The following is a 17194-nucleotide window of genomic DNA, read 5'->3' as shown; positions in this document are numbered from 1 at the left end:
CTGCTCGCGGGGCACAGAGAGGGGCCCGGCCGTGTCCCTCCAAACCTCCCTGGGAATCACCCCAGAGCCCTCAGCCTTCCGTGTGCCCATCCCCGGGGCCCCTTGTCCCTCCCAGTGGCTCCCGTGGCTCTCCCAGTCCAGCCCAGCCTCTCCCAGTCCATCCCAGCCTCTCCCAGTCCATCCCAGTCACTCCCAGTGACCCCGCCTGTCCATCTCGCCCCTCCGTGGATCTGCCGCCCCTAAGCCAATCAGAGCGCACCTTTGTGATGACTCATCAGTTGCCGGGCAGATCCACAGAGCCGAGAGCCCCGCGCTGGACTCGGCCTCTCAGTGCCGCGCACTTCATTCCCAGTCCCTCCTAGTGCCAGCACAGTCCCTCCCAGTGCCACCACAGTCCCGCCCAGTGCCACCACAGTCCCGCCCAGTGCCACCACAGTCCCGCTCAGTGCCACCGCAGTCCCTCCCAGAGGCCGGGGAGTCTCTCCCACTCCTTTTAGCCCATTCCCAGTCCATTTCGAATTCATTCCTCCTTCCACTTCCAGACATCTGCGCCTTCATCCAGTGTCCCAGTATCCACTCTCATCTCTTTCAGCGCCTCCCCAGTCCCTGACAGCCTGTTCCCGGTCCCACCCGACCCCACACCACTCCTCTCCCATCTCTCCCAGTTACCCCCCAAGTTCATCCCAGTCTGTCCCCGCTGATCCCCAGTGCCCATCCCAGCGTGTCCATCTCGCTGGTGCCCTCGAGCTCCCAGCCCGGCCCCGGCCGCCTGCTCTGCTCCCTGATGGATTTCTCCCCTGCCCACATCCAGCTGAGCTGCTCCCAGGGCCAGCAGCAGCTCTCGGGCCACGTGCTGGCCACTGCCGTGCTCCCCAGCGGGGACTGGAGCCAGCAGCTCCTGGTGCTGCTGGAAACCGCCCCCGGCAATGCGGGCTCAGCTCCAGCTGCCAGGTGGAGCACGGCAGCCTGGAGCACCCCCTGAGCCGGCACTGGGGCACGGCCCGGCCCCCACAGCGCCGGGGGCAGCGGGGGAGACACTGGGGGGGCCCAGAGGGGGATTGGGGTGTGCTGGGAGGAACTGGGAGGGAGTTTGAGACAGACTGGTTTAAACTGGGAGAGGGGTTTGGGGGTCAAGAATGGCTGGGAAGGGGTTTGAAGGATGCTGAGGAGGGTGAGATGGGGTTCTGGCGTTCCTGGTGGAAACTGGGAGGGAGTTTGGGGGGGCTGGGTGTCACAGGGAGGGATTTGAGCGAGCCTGGAGGAGCTGGAAGGAGATTGGAAAGCAGGGATTGGGATGAGGTTGGTTGTGCTGGGAAGAGACTGGGAGGAGTCTTGATGAGTCCTGGTGGGGCTGGGAAGGGACTGGGAGAGGGTTTGGGGGTCCAGGGGCAATGGGGAGAAATCGGGAGGGGGCTGTGGGATCCTGAGAGGAACAGGAGGGGCTCTGGTGGATCCTGGGGAGGCTGGGAAGAGACTGGGAGCGATTTACCAAAATAGCAATATTGATCCGCTGTCGCTGCCCGCTCGCCCCTTCACGCCTCGGCTAGTTCTGGCCGACGGCAGCGGCAGGAGTGGGGAACCAGGCGAGCACTGCGTGGCTCAACCTGGAACCTCCAGAGCTCCTCTGCGCTCTGGCGTTATAGCTCACAGGGCGACACGGGTTGTGGCGAAGGGAGAAAGAGTGCTCAGGCTCTCCCAATTTCCCAGGACCAAGTTTATTCCAACAGGTGTAGGGGAAGGAGACAAGGTACGAGCCGGAATTGAAGGGAAGAGGTCTGAGCCGAGAACACTGGGCACCGCCCTGCGCCAGGTTTAAGGACTGTGGGCGGCCCATACAGCGACCAATGGGACAGCAGCAAGGGAGGAGTTGTGGGTGGGGATTTCAATACGCAGAACCAATGGCAGGGACCCGGGGGAGGGAAGGCAGTTGTACAATCTATAGGGCGTAAAGGAAGGCATGATAGGCAGGGAAACAAAAAGGTGGGAACAAAAGGTGGGGTTTACATAGATTGATAGGACTCGGGGGCAGGATTGGGGTGATGGATGGGGAACAATCTGGAAAAAGGGAAGGGTTTACAATGATGGGCAACTGGGGACAAACCATTTTGGATAACGGGGGAGCAACTGGGATAAACCAACTCTGAACTTAATAAAAGTAAACAAATTGGCGGCAACAATCCAGTATCAACATCAATCTGTTAATGGACAAAAATCCTCTCCAACAGTTTAAAGTTACAAAGTGGATGTTTAATCACAGCACTGGGAGAGTGCAGGAGTCATCCCCTTAATATGCACTGCAAATTGAAAAAAGATTCCAGTGTCTATTTACAGAAGTCTTGAATATCCAAAATATTAATACATATTAATACTAATACATATTCCTAATGCTTAACACCTCCCATGCTCCACTTCAGACTAAAATTCATGGTAATGAGTTTAAAACGTCACTATGCCTGCGTGGTTAACTCCGTAATTTGAGGAGGGGGTAGTTTTGGCGAGGAGGAGTTATAAAGAGATGAAGGAAAACTGTTCTTCCTCACTCTCACCTTTCTACCTTTACAATGGTTGACATTACAAAGGACATTTGGTACAACTCCAGTTTCCTCCCTTGTGACATTTAAATGGGTTTCCAGATGTAAGGTCTGTGATCTTCCTGAACCCGTTTATCAGTTTCTCTTTTCTCATGATAAGCACAGCTAAACAAACATACAATGACAAGTAATTTTTTACCTAAGTCCAAGACTCATTATCTCAAATCCTGCTTCTCACTTCATCATCAACTCAAACTAGTTCCACAAAGGCCTATCTCTAGCTAAGATCTCTAATTTTTCTACAATACCTAATTATTTAAAATTAGTGACCCCAAAGGATGTTTCAGAATGTCCTGGGTGGGCTGGGGGACACTGGGAGGGTGCTTGGAAGGGCTTGGGGTGTCTCTGAGAGGTTCTGGAGGTCCTGACCTTTGCAGACCCCCCAGAGATGCCATCAAACGCTGCCCACAGCAAGATGCTGACGGGAATTGGAGTCTCCGTGTTGGGCTTTGTCTTCCTGGCACTGGGGCTCGGCTTCTACCTGAGCAAAAATGTGAGAGGGGGTCCTTAGGTTGGGATATCCCCTCTCCTAGAGTGTGTGTGCTCTCCTCAGGGACCCCAAGCCTGGTGTCACACCCTTTTCTTTGTCCACAGAGCTCCTGAAGCAGCGGCAAAAGGTTCTCCAGGATTGAAAGTTAACAAATCCACTCTCCCCAAGGAATTCCCATTGTTGGTCTGTGTCCTGATGGATTTTCATTCCCCTGATTTCATCCAGGTGCCCACAGGGAGCCAGGAAGATGTGGAGCCTCCCAGCCAGGTGTCTTCCCAACACGCATCACCAGGACCACGGATCACCAGGGCTCTGCCCAACGGGGGTCACTGGGGATCATCCAATGCCCATCCTCCCATGGGGGATGGAGCTGGAGCAGCGCACGAAGCTCTTCCCACACTCAGGGCACTCACAGGGCTTCCCTTACTGGTGACTCCGTTGGTGTTGGGTCAAGTGAGAGCTCCCGGAGAAGCTCTTCCCACACTGGGGACACTCGTAGGGCCTCTCCCCAGTGTGGATGCGCCGATGTCTGTTGAGATGAGAGTTGTGCTTGAAGTCCTTCCCGCAGTTGGGGCAGCGGAAGGGCCTCTCGTCTGTGTGAATCCACTCATGTACGAGGACATCAGAGCTGGTCTGAAACCTCTTCCCACACTGGGGACACTCGTAGGGCCTCTCCCCAGTGTGGATGCGCTGGTGTGCCCTCAGGGCAGCGCTCCACCCAAAGCTCTTCCCACATTCCAAGCAGGTGTAGGGCCGTTCCCCTGTGTGGATCACCTGGTGTCTCATCAGGTTAGAGGTATCTTTGAAGCTCTTCCCACATTTCCCACACTCACAGGGCTTTTCCCCAGTGTGGATCCTCTGGTGCTGGAGCAGCTCAGAGCTCTTTCTGAAGCCCTTCCCACATTCCAAACACTTGTGGGGCTTCTCCCCCAGCTCTGCGCTCCGGCTGGATCTCTGGACGTGTTCCTGGCACTGGGGGGATCTTTCCTCCTCGCAGCTCCCTGGACTGGGTTTGCAGCCCCTCCTCATGCAGGATCTCTGAGGCTTTTTCTCCTCCTCTTCCATCTGGACACAGCTTGGGAATGAAAATTCCTGGTTAGGAGGAAAAGGAGAGGAGAGCGCCTTGGACTGGGGGTTCCTCCATGCCCAAGTTCATCTCAGGAAGTCATTTGGCATCTTGTGTCTGTAACAAACCAAAACATCAAGATTCAGCCGAGACATCAAAACAAAGATCAGAAACTACCCAAACACCAAATTCAGGAAAAACCCCCTCCAGAATACAAAGATTCAGCCCCTGCAAAAAAACAAAGCACCAACATTTAGCCCAATAAAGTTCAGAAACACCAAGATTCAGCCCCATCAAAATCATGGATCCCCTCCCCAGTCACCTCCAGGGCAACACTCCTGGGACTGCACATACAGGGAGGGTGGAACCTTGTGCTGCTTCCTCTTCCTGCTCCTCCTCCTCCTCATGTGTTCCTACTCTTCCTCACACTCTGCTTCCTCCTACTATTTCTCCTCCTGAATAATCCCACCTTTTCCTCCCACATGAATCCTTTGACCATTTTGTTCTTCAACCCTGCTTCTCCTTCCCTTCTCCTCCTGCCCCCAGGCCCAGCACCCACTGCCGCCTCCCTCTTCCCCCCCAGTCCCACAGCATCCCACCGCAGGGGCACGGATGCAGCTGGGCCAGCTCGGCCTGGGGCAGCGCTGGGCTCTCGGCCGCTTCCGCCCGCACTCGCTCCCCACTGCAGCCGCTCCCGCCACCACAGCGCGGGGGGGCCCGGCCTTGGCGCTCCCCCCTCCCACCTCCCCAAATTCCCCTCCAGGGGGGCGCCAAGGCCCAGGGAGGCACAGGTGGGGTCCAGGTAAGACCATTGAGGGAAGAAAATGGAATGTTAGAAGGGCATCCTGGACAAAGGGATGATGACCCCAAAATCTCTCTCAAGGGTCCCTTGGGAGCATGTGGAGGTCGTTTGCACATTGTCCCAGAGCTAACTAGGGATATGGACACCCACAGGGGCAAGAAGGGAAGTCCAGAAGGGATTCAGACAACAGGGGATGGATGGTGTTGGTGTGCTGGGAAGGGATTGGCTGAAGGGGAGTGTGCAGGAATGTGCTTAAGGCAAGAAGCAGCAGGAGGAATCCATGGGGTAAGAAAAAGGATGATGGAAAAGAGGAGGAAGAAAAAAATACTGAGGACTGGGATGTTTTTCAGAAGACTCTTATCCGCAGAAATTGCCAGCTGACTCAGATCCTTTGTATCCCAGTTTCCAGGAGAGGAAAACAAGGAGGTGAGGATTTCAGGGGGTTTCTCTGAGCTGGGAGCGGCAGGAGCGGGCGTAGAGCTGCGGCACCGGGAGCACGGGCTGGGGGCCTGTGGGGAGCTGTGGGGCCGGGCCGGGGCTGTGGGGCAGCCGGGGCTCAGCGCCGGGCGCTGCCTGAGCCCAGCACCCCCCGGGCAGGGCCGGCAGTGGCCCCCGGCCCCCAGGAGGCTGCGGGACGCCCCGGCCGCTGCCCGGCCCCGTGGAGCTGCCGGCCCTGCCCGCCGGGGGGGCCGCCTTTGGACACTGCGGCAGGACAGGGACCGGCTCTGGGATACGGGCTGGGGAGGGGAGCCTCAGCACAGCCAGCACAAGGAAGGAACAGCTCACAAATGGTGATTAGACCTGCAAGGATCAAGATCAAATATCTGGCAGAGCCTAGGCTGAAGTGAACCCACTAGTGTGGGCAGCCCCAGGGAAATTGGCAAAATTAGATATGGAGCCTCTCCAAATTTCCCTGAAGCAACCAGGACAAGAGGTGTCCAAAAGCAATCCCCTGTTCCAAGGGAGGGAAGGAAGGGCTCACAGCCTGTCTGGGAGTCCTGCTCAAGGCACGGCTTGGGGAGCCAGGGATGGCTCCCTAGAATGCTCCTATCCTGCCAAACAAGAAATCCAATGGAATCCACAGAATGCTGCAGGACCCAAGAAGAAGAAATGAGATGATGAAACCGAGGCACCCCACACTCTCAGATCCTTACACCAGCCTCAACCAGGTGCCCTCCTCACACTGCTGCCATTCAGAGCTTGATGCAAAAGATGCTTTCTGGGGATCTGCCCACTTCCAGAGGATGCAAACACAATTCTGCCTTGGGCTGGCAACAAGAGCTAGAAGGGAAAATGCTCAAGACATGGACGGTCCTTCTGCAGGGATGCACGGAAGCACCGGCCTGATTGGGGCAAGCCTTGCAGGAAATATCAAAGGAATTGACCTCACCCCCAGGGACTGGCTTAATGCAGGATGTGGATGACTTGATCCAGTCAGGAGGACAAGGAGAAGAGGTAGAGGAAGCCTCTGTGAAATGGCTTCATTTTCAGGCTAAAAAGCAGCTTTGAGTATCTGGAAAAAAATGGCAAACGGTAGAAAAAATGGTTAAATATTTGGGACCTATTTTAACTGAAGCTTTGTCTTGTATTGACCCTGAGAGGGTTCAGGGAATCTCAGAAAAAATGTTTCCCTGGACTAAAAAGGAGCTGCAGCAATTCTTAGGATTAACAGGGAATTGCAGGAGCTGGATTGAGGATTCTCTCTTCTAGCCAGAATATTCTGTGAATTTTTTACCCCCAGATAGTCTCAATGTTATGGGGTAGACATAAGAAAGAGAACAAAACTTAACAAAATGAAAAAAATAAAATGATTGATGCCCCAGCCATGGCTCTTCCAGACTCAGAAATCTGAATTGGAAGGGAATATTAAACAGGCCACCCCTGAGCCTGCACTGAAGGCAACGCAGCAGCAGCCAGGGCTCCCCAGCGGGGGAAGCTCCTGGGCCTGCCCACAGATCCTCTGCTCAAATCCTCGGCCTGGCCACCCTCCTTTGCCATCTCCAGCCACTGCGGGACAATCCTTGCTCTCACTCTTGCACCTTCAGGCCTTTCTGTGCCTGCCCTCGCCACAGCTGCTGGGGAAGGCACCGGGACAATTCCACTCTGCCTCTCAATTACACTCACACTCTGCCCTGCCTGGGATTACAGTCTGGGAAAATAGACCAACTTGAAAATGGCTTCAAATCTTATTTCTCTAAAGGAACTTGGTTTGCCTTTGCCTTGGGGAAAGGAATTTTAATGTTTCTTTTCCAGCACTCAGCAGAGATGAAATTAACATCTCAACAGACTGGGAATAGCCCAAAAGATTCTCCCCAAGATAATGACCATCAACAAAACATCAACACCCAGCAGCAAACATCAACCAACATCTACCCCAGACACTGCCCCAGGCACAGCTGGAGACACCTGGTCTGGAAAAGGCTGAGCAGGAAATCCAGGAGTGCCCACCTAATTCCCATCACAGGCACAGAAATCCGGCTGCAACAGGAAACCAAATCCTAACAACTCCACACCTTCAAACCAATGAACAATAAACCAAGGGATTTCTATGGGGTCAGAGTGTATGAATTTAGGAAAAATCTAGTCAAACTCATGTGTCATGGAATGATTTTCTCTGCACACCCAGCCTAAGTGTGGATTTAATGATTTCTTTTGCACATCCTGGCCAGAATCACGTTGTGCCTTGACTCTCTAGCACTAAAGACATTGTGGGAGAGTTTTTGATTTTTGCAAAGTTTCAGTGAAAGGATTACAGCATTAGATTTTTTATTTTCTTGTAATAATCCTGATTTTATATTGTCAGTTCAGTTTGGGCCAGGGTAGGGAGAATCAATTTTTAGGCCGAGAGAGAAGTAGGAAAAATTCAATTGCCTTGAAAATGTTTTGGGAATGTTTGTGCCTGGCTCATAGTTACGGCAAAAATTTTATATGGGTTTTTGGATGTTCACTTGTAGGCTGTTTCTCAAAACCAGAAAAGCTTTAAAGGTGACCCTTTATCTCATAAACACTTACTAGAGTACTGTTAAAAAAATAAACCAAAACAAAAAACAACCACATTGTGGCACTAACAAATGTGAATCATCCCATGACTGCCCAGGAAGAGAAGCTTTGTTCCAGGCAGCCAGGAAAGGAGCTTTAGAAATGCAAATGAACACTGATGGCCCAAAGCTGTCACTGTCCATGTTATATAGGGTGGATCAGACCACTGGGGTTTATTTGCTACCCCAAGTTCAGGGAAATCAGTTGGGAATCCAAGTATGTGATGATTTAATGAGAAAAGCTGACAATTGATGCAGCCCTGGCTAAAGGGAGCGCCCAGAAATGGGGAAAAGATGAATGGCCACCAGAACAAATGCTGCAACACCATGGACCAGACCCTGGGAACCCTGATGAATTCATAGCAGGTACCAGAGAATCCATTTCTCATTTCAATGGCACAATTAGATTACAGGATGTCATTGAAATAATAACCAACCAGACAGCTCCAGCTCCTGACCTTCCCCCCAACCAATCCACTCAGATGAGGAACACAACATTTCACCACGGGATGGGATCACATTATCTATTAGCAGAAGGAGACAGAATTTCTGGAAAAGTAAATGACTCAAACTGCTGTTGACAAATAGATGAGAACAGATACCAAAGGAAACAAGAAAGCAGCTCATGAACCAGACCAAATCAGGAAAGGATGGGAATGGGAAACGTTTATGTGCTTCCCTGGCAGACCATGGGTTAAACAAACGCCAGACAGAGCTGTCCCCTTTCAAATCTACACCCCAAAAATCCTGTAACTCAGGGATTCCTCCCAGAAAAAAATCTGCTAGGATCTCCATGAATTGAGTGAAAGGGGGGATGGGACCCCCAGACTGAGCAGGAGGGGCCTGGAACCCCCAAATCCAAGCACGGGGGAGGGGGTTGGAAATTGGAGGGATGATTGGGAAGGGGCAAGAGTGGGAAAAAGAGAGGGCTGGGACCCACAAAGTGTGGGGGAGGGTGCTGGGAAACCCAGATTGCATTCGGGGGGAATGGATGGGGATCGGGGAAAGGATGAGAAAGGGGAGAGGGGAGAGGGAAAGGTGGGGCTGGGATGAAAGAAACGTGGTTCCCTGTCCCGCAGCACTCGATCCCTGGAGCGATTCCCTGCGGCTTGTGGGGAGGAAGATCTGCACTGGGGGGTCCCCAAGCCCCCTGCCCATCCCAGCGTGTCCATCTCGCTGGTGCCCTCCAGCTCCCAGCCCGGCCCCGGCCGCCTGCTCTGCTCCCTGATGGATTTCTCCCCTGCCCACATCCAGCTGAGCTGCTCCCAGGGCCAGCAGCAGCTCTCGGGCCACGTGCTGGCCACTGCCGTGCTCCCCAGCGGGGACTGGAGCCAGCAGCTCCTGGTGCTGCTGGAAACCGCCCCCGGCAATGCGGGCTCAGCTCCAGCTGCCAGGTGGAGCACGGCAGCCTGGAGCACCCCCTGAGCCGGCACTGGGGCACGGCCCGGCCCCCACAGCGCCGGGGGCAGGGGCTGGCAGGACACGGAGGGGATTTGGGGCTCCTGGGATGAACTGGCAGCCCCTCCTTGAGAACCCCTCTCCCCCTGGCCCAGCTCCCCTCATCCCCCTCTCCCAGCCCTTTCCCAGCGGCTCCCGGCCCCGCTCCGCTCACCCCAGAGCTCCTCGCCAGCAGCCGAGAGATGGAGGAGGAGGAGGGCAAGGAGGGGAAAGCGGAGGAGCGGGAGGAAGAGGAGGGGTAGAGGAGGAGCAGGAACTGCAAGAGGAGCAGCAGAGGAGGCCCCATGAAACAAAGAAATTAAGAATTAAGAAGAAATGTTTAAAAGGGGTGTTTGACAAAAACCAGACCCTGACACCCTAATCCACAAGAACAGGAAAAAGAGTCAGACTGCAAGATAAGATAAGGAGCTGGAATACACAAACAAGATGCAAAGACAAAGGCACCACAGGATAAAGGAGATTCCTGGACCCTAAGCCGGAGGAAACGGATTTGAAGTCCCCCTCCCCAACAAAAAAGCGGCCAAAGGACTGAAAGGGGCACAGGGCTAATTTTAATATGAAGTGAAGACAGGCGGGGTTAGGAAATTAATATGTATTAGCCGTATCGTGTAAACCTGCTCTGTAAAGGATAAAAAGGGAAAACCCAATCAAAAAGGTGTGCATGCATTTTGGAGGAGATATCCCCCATGCACCTCAGTGCTGAATAAATTCATACCTGCTCTTATAACTACTCTGAGTTATAGAGTTCCTTTTATTCCGCAAATCACCCAGGTGCGTCCATCGCTCTCTGGATCTGCAGCCCCTTCGCGCCGGGAGCATCGGGCCCCGCAGCCCGCAGCTCACCGGGGACGGGAACCTCGCCCCGAAGCTCTTGGGCCGTCCTGGCAGGATTTATTTACAGGGGAAGGGATATTTGGAGCTCACTCGAAGTATCTTTGGGGACCCCTGTTCCTTTTTCTGGGGCCGGGCCGGGCAGAGCGATGTCTGGATCTTGCAGGACTCCAAAGCTGAGCTGAGATGCCCGGTACCGGCAGGGGGAGGGGAGCAGTGAAAAGGGGGGAGCCCCGGGAGTCCCGGAGCCTGAAATGGGGGCCTGGAGAGGGGGGACCCCGAGAGCCGGGAGTGAGGGGAGCCTGGAGAAGGGGCAGCCCGGAGAAGGGATGAGCCTGCAGAGGGGGAAGCCCTGGGACACCAAAGTGGGGACCCCAGGAAAGGGAAACCGCAGGGAGGGATTTTTTCCTCTCAGTCCTGATGCTTTGGAGATTTTCATGGACACAAGACACCTGAAGACTTCTAGAGATGGACTCGGGCAGGAGGAACCCTGAATCCTAGGTGGTCACCCCTTGTTTTTCCCCCCAAACCACACTTCTCATGCCCAAGCATTAGACAAATGGAGGAGAAGAAGGCAGAGAGGAAGATGCTCTGGGACCCCCAGGCAACAACAGTCAGTACAACAGTGGAGGCAAAAGCATTATCACCAAATCCATCTGCCCAGAGGGCAGAACTGTTTGCCTTAACCAGAACACTAGAATTAAGTGAAGGGAAAAGGGTAAACATATGGACTGGCTCAAAGTATGCTTTTGGAGTACTGCATGTACATGGGGCACTGGGGAAAGAAAGAGGACTGCTGTCTCCTCAAGGCACACACATTGAACATCAAGATGCAGTCCTGCAATTAATAAAAGCAGTACAAAAGCCAGAGCAAGTAGCAATCATGCACTGTAAAGCTCACCAATCAGGAAACTCCAAAATTCATGAGGGAAATCGGAGAGCAGACTGGACAGCCCGACAAGCTGCTCGAGAAGTGCAAACTGCAATGGCATTGATACCTTTAAAAACTAATGTATCTCAATTCAATTTACCCCCAGAACCAAAATATTCAATAGAGGATGAGAAATTGGGATGCTCACTGAATGCACAGAAGAATTCAGAAGGGTGGTATGTGACTACACAGGGACAAGTAGTGGTACCCCCCTTGATAATGAGAGAACTTCTACAAATTAAACATAACAAATGTCATTGGGGTGCAGAGGCACTGGTGAAATTGTTAAAACAAAATTTAATTTTAGTACGGATGTTAACAATGGCAAAATCAGTAATGTCAAAATGTGAAATTTGCTTAAAGAACAATCCAGTGGCTCGACAACAGGCACAATTAGAGAAAATTCAGGTAGGAGTAGGACCAGGAGATTATCAGCAAGTAGATTTTGTAGAATTAGCAAGAACTCGAGGATACAAATATCTATTGGTAGGGGTTGACACATTTTCAGGATGGCCAGAAGCTCTTCCCTGTCACACAAATCAAGCAAAGGAGACAGTCAAGTGGTTACTGCAAGAAATCATTCCAAGATTTGGGGTGCCTCTAGGAATATCATCAGATAGGGGCCCACATTTCACAGCCACAGTAGTGAGGGAGGTGAGTAGGTTACTGGGAATAGCTTGGCATCTCCATACACCATGGAGACCCCAATCCAGTGGACAGGTAGAGAGGATGAATCAGACATTGAACAGGCAAATCAGCAAAAGATGCCAAGAGGCTAAATTGCAGCAGCCACAAGCTTTACCAATAGCACTGCTGAGGATTCGGATAAAGCCTAGAAGCGGGATGTCAGTCAGTCCTTATGAGATACTGGATGGGAAACCATATGAATGCCCTGAACCTAATCCAAATGTACATGTTACAGGGAAGCAAGAGGTGTAGAATTATGTTCTGTCTCTTGGGAAAGCTCGAGCTTGACTTCGGAGCACCCTTGTGTGGAACAGGCCGCTGACTCTTGAGAATCCAGTTCATGACATCCCCCTGGGAGATGAAGTGTACGGTAAAAGCTGGAAGGAAGAACCATTAAAAGAAAGGTGGAATGGACCCTATCAGGTACTGTTAACTACCTTGACAGCAGTCAAAGGAGCTGGACTGGATCCCTGCATACATTACACCAGAGTGAAGAAGGTTTCCCCTGCACTGTGGACTGCACAAACTGTAGGGCCAACAAAGCTGCAGATAAAGCGGGTTTGATTGTTTCAAATGTCTAGGTTGCTAGTGACTGTAATGGTGATTATTTCATGGCCTTTAGTGCCATCAGTTGGAATCAATGTTACCTTGGGATGTGAAATGCAAAAGGATCAGCTGACAACTCTTCATTTTAGAATGAAGAGGGATGTGGGGGTGCAGCCAGAAACACAAGTGATAAAAGTCTCTAATACTATTCAGGCAGAAAATGGGATGATTGGATTAATTAAAGATTTGGCCAACATGCAAAACACCAGCAAAATAACTGCCTGTCTGCCAATACCAAAGGCAGCAGGAGACCTAATAAATTGGGGAATTATAACATCAGAATTGCCTGAAATACAAAAGAATAAAAATGAAAATGTGAGCTGTGTATTGCAAATAGATTACGAGTACCCAAATAAGACAGTGTTTGAAAATGTTGTGAAGCCAAAGTATTCATCTCTATGGGATTGTCATGAAAATGGAGGAAATTATGAACCAAAACTAGGCTAGTATGGGGGATTAGGGAATTATGGATGGTGTTCTGAAAAGATAGCAAAGGTCATTAAAGAAAAGATTCCAGTATTGAAGTGGAAGTGTGAAGGACAGGAAGGAAAAGATCGGGCTGAAGCTTGGGACAGTGCATGGTCAATGAGTGTGCTTCAGAAATTCCAATCTATGGCAGATAGCCCTTGGTGCATTAAGTGGGAAGGCTCTGAAAGTGAAACAGATCCAGGGGTATGGAACACTGCAACCAGTAGTAGAATGGAGGCAGACAAAGTGAATTGGTGGGAATGGAACAAAACTTAGGACTGTACTTCTGATGATGAAGAAATAAAACAAATGCCACCACTTGTGGTAGCTCTGAAAATTGGATGTGCCTGCAGAGGAATCAAACATAAACAAGGTGAAACAAATGACAAGATAGGACAAGTGATCCAAAAGGTAATATGTAGCACAAGTACAGTTCAGAGTCCAGGCCAATTTGGACGGGCAGCAAGCGATGGCACCTGGACAACACATCTGCCTGAAGGTGAAAAAGTAAAAGAGATTACTTTAGGCCTCCCCACCTTATGCCCAGTTTGGAAAAGGTCCCCATTCAAGGGAGAACATGAACTTCTGCAAATAAGCATGAGACAAAAAGTTCAGGAAAACAAAATTGAAGATGAAGAAAGATGGCAGGAACCCTCCAGTAGTGTAAAATTTAAGTGGGCTCTGGAATACTTGTTTGGTCCAATAGCAAATTATAACAATAGAAAGATGTTGTACAAACTTACAGGCCAGGTAGAAAGATTGGCAAGAGTTACCAAAGAGGGATTTAGAGCTAAATGTACAATTACAAGCCACAACTAAAATGACCCAGCAAAACAGATTGGCTTTAGATATGTTATTGTTGAAAGAACACGGAGCATGCTGGTACCTAAAAGGACAAATTGATCACTGCTGCATCCACAGCCCAAATGGAACTGCAGATGTAGAGCACAACATTAATCCACTAAAACAAACAGAACATGGAGCACAGAAAGAGAGGGAAGATCTGACCACAAGTTGGGTAGATAAAAGTTTTGAAGGGTTAGGATGGAATGTGAGCTCCTGGATCAAATCTATTCTTGAGAGACTGATAATCCTACTAATTGTGTTCTTAGCAATCTGGTTAATCTGTGCAGTTCTGAAAGGAGAGATAAAGAAAAGAGTATCCTGGAACCAGAAGATAATAAAGGCACTGACATGGGACAGAGATCCACATCCGCATTTGTCATCTCCAAGTCTTCCAGAGTGTAACAACGCTTATGACAACTGTGGATTCGAAGATGAACATCAAGTATAAACACAGAAAAAGGACGGTATAGAGTGAAAGCATTACACCTATTATAGTAAATTGAAATACTTCCAAAGAGGAGAAATATGTTACTATGGGGTTAAATGTTTCTGAAAATGTTTCTTAAAACCATTTTTAATGTAGGGGCAGGCCACAGGAATGCTGGGTATTAGGGATGGCCTAGCAAGCTGAAATGCTTACGGTAATGGGAACTGGTACTTGGGGTCTCCAAGATACCCACCCAGAGATAAGATTCGGACATGTTCATAAAAGGATGAGCTAACTCTCATGAAGCAATAAAGTTAATGAAGCAATATTAATGAAACAGTATTGATAAGGTTGTTACAGTGATTACTGCTACAGCTGAAATTGTAGAAATATGTGCACTTTGGACAAAGACAATGGAGCTAGATTTGCGTTGCTGATACCCCCAGTTCCCCCACGCTTCAATAAAGCACCTGCATATAATCATTCTGTGATTATGTGTGTTCCTGAATGCTAACAAAGACAGATCAAAAACTTCCAAAACACCAAAAATCTGATATCCCCCCAAAATACAAAGATTCTGCCCCCACAAAAAAAAAAAAACACCAACATTCAGCCCAATAAAGCTCAGAAACACCAAGATTCAGCCCCGTGAAAATCGTGCATCTCCCTGCCCGGGCACTCGCTGCATGGGGGGTGAGGGGGGCAGTGAGGCCGGGCCGGAGCAGGGGGTGCCTGAGAGAGGCCCCGAGCCCGGCAGAAGCCCCTGCACAGCCATGCAAGTGGCTCCTGGCCGGACTCGGGGATCCCCCTGGCCATCCCCGCTGGAGCAGCCTGGTCCTGAGGGAGTCTGGCCCCTGCGAGGGACCCCAGGCTGCAGCAGGACAAGGATTCCTGGCCCTCAGGGGGAGGCAGTGACATGACCTGACTGTGACCCCCATCCCTGTGCCTCTGGGCGGGGAGGGGGACGGAGAGGGGCACAAAGTCAAGCCCGGGAAGGAGGGAGAGCTGGGGGGAAGATGGATTTCCGTAGGAATTACTTCTAATTTTCTTTCTCTGAAAAGTTGGATAATAAATTCAATTAATTTCCCCAAATCAGGTGTGCTGTGCCCGTGACCAAGGATTGAACTGTCCCCACCCTCATCCCGACCCCCGAGCCTTTCCTTGTGTGTTCTGCTCCCCGCCCGGGACAGGAAGGAAAGTCACAGAGTTTTGGCCTCGCTCCGGCATGCCCTGCTCCATCCCGGACTCACCCCCAGCTCCCAGCGCCCTCAGCTCCCGGGCACCCCGAGCTCCCGGCGCTTCAGCGCAGCGGCGCTTCCTTGGCCTCCTGCCCGGGCCGGGCCCAGCGCCGGGACCGCTCCTCAGCCCAGGGGGCCGAGAAATGGCGGAGCTCCGCCCAAGGCAGGCGAGGCCGTGCCGTGTGCAGAGCCCGCCGCTGGCTGCGATTGGCTGCTGCTGCCGTCACTCGTGGCTCTGGCGCGCGCTGATTGGGCAGAGCGGGGACAAGCCCGGCCCCGCTGGCGCCCCCTGGGCGGCCGTGGGGCAGGAGAGCCGCCATTGCCGGAGCGTCTGTGCGGGCCCGGCAGCGGCGGCAGCAGCGGCCGGAGCCCGGTGAGGCGGCGGCGGAGCTCGGAGGCGGCCCCAGCGCAGCGTCCCGGGCCCAGCGCAGCCACCTCCGGCCCACCGACACGAAGCGGGACGAGCCAGCGCTGCTCCGCCACCGCCTCCTGCCGAGGCCCCAGCGGCAAGGAGACCGCGGGCAGCCGCTCCCGCAGCGCCCTCAGCCCAGGGCCAACACGGGCCGGCCACGGCACAAGCCACCCGCCACAGCCCCCTGCCGCCCCCTCCCGGGCCCGCAGCGAGCCCCGAGCCCCCGCAGAACCGAGCGCGGCTCCCACCTGCGATGGCCGGGGCCGCCTCCGAGCTCCGCCGCCGCCTCTCCGGTTGTTATCAATGAAATTACAATTTTGACAACTAGGTCCCTTGGGTTAATGGCAGTTTAATTAAAAATGAATACAATTTAGTAAATGGAATAGTAATTTGGTATAAAAAATATGTTTAAATAAAATAATACAATTTTACAAAAAATAAGAATTTATATATATATAATTTGCCAGTAATTCAGTACGATTAAAGCGTAAACAAAACCTACCGGGTATGGGGAGGGCGTCTCACCCTACCTCACGTACAGAACAAAGCACTTCAAGCTAAACTTATATACTGTATGCTTATACATATTCATTAGTGTTTCCCATATGTTTCCGTTTATTTCCTATTTTTCTGTCTTTATGTCATTTTCCTTCACGGCACATGCTTCACTTGTTGTTAGGGGGTCTTCAGTCTTCTTTTGGGGGTCTTCTGGCGAAGGCTTCTCCTCCTCCTCCTCATTGTCCTTTGGATAACCTTACAGGTTTGTGTGTGCGTACTAAGTGTTGTGTTATGTTACTATACTAATTAGTCTTACATTTATTGATTTTTAGCCTCAATGCCTAAAATAGTTCTAATTTTGTCCATCTCAAGGCCGTTTTAGCCTTGGGACATAACTCACTTTCCAAACTACATCCTGTACCTGAATTTTAACATGTAACATCTGTAAAGGGGTGCATCTGCCTCGTAACAGTAATTCTTTTGAATGCTTCAAATAATAACTTTAATAATAGTAACAATTTAGTCAGCACGAATCAATTCCATTAATATAAGACGAATTCCAGGGAATTCCCCTTTTCCTCCCGTCTTTCCCGTCTCCCAAACTGCGTCCCCGGGATCCGCCCGCCTCTCCCCGCCCCAGCCCCCCTTTCCCGTCACCCAGGGACCCCCTGGACCCCCATTCCTGCCTTTCCCAGCTCCCACACCCCGCTCTCCTCAACCCCAGGGACTCCTGGACCCCCTTTCGTGGGCACAGGGACCCCCTGGATCCCCCATCGCGCCTCTCCCAGCCCCGTCCTTGAACCTT

At 51.8% G+C, this 17194-nt stretch overlaps 1 protein-coding gene and 1 long non-coding RNA gene across 2 annotated transcripts in view; both read right to left on the bottom strand.

Annotated features, from left to right (window-relative positions):
* Positions 1-15661, bottom strand: part of LOC147645945 (uncharacterized) — a 166975-nt gene extending 151314 nt beyond the window's left edge. The window contains exon 1 of the long non-coding RNA XR_015282056.1: positions 15492-15661. This is a non-coding gene — a long non-coding RNA (uncharacterized LOC147645945). The remainder of the gene's footprint in view (positions 1-15491) is intronic.
* LOC147645946 (uncharacterized) lies at positions 1700-4224 on the bottom strand (the record flags this gene model as incomplete). The annotated part of the gene is made up of 1 exon (XM_086874081.1): positions 1700-4224. A coding segment is annotated over one exon (720 nt), but the record flags the coding sequence as incomplete, so codon positions are not given.
* Positions 15662-17194: the final 1533 nt, after the last annotated feature.

The sequence above is a fragment of the Cyanistes caeruleus genome, unplaced genomic scaffold (genome assembly GCF_971803275.1).
Source record: "Cyanistes caeruleus unplaced genomic scaffold, bCyaCae1.hap1.1 HAP1_SCAFFOLD_143, whole genome shotgun sequence".
In the NCBI taxonomy this organism is placed as follows: domain Eukaryota; kingdom Metazoa; phylum Chordata; class Aves; order Passeriformes; family Paridae; genus Cyanistes; species Cyanistes caeruleus.
The sequence above is the reverse complement of the archived record's forward strand: the minus strand, read 5'-3'. Positions and strand labels throughout refer to the sequence as shown.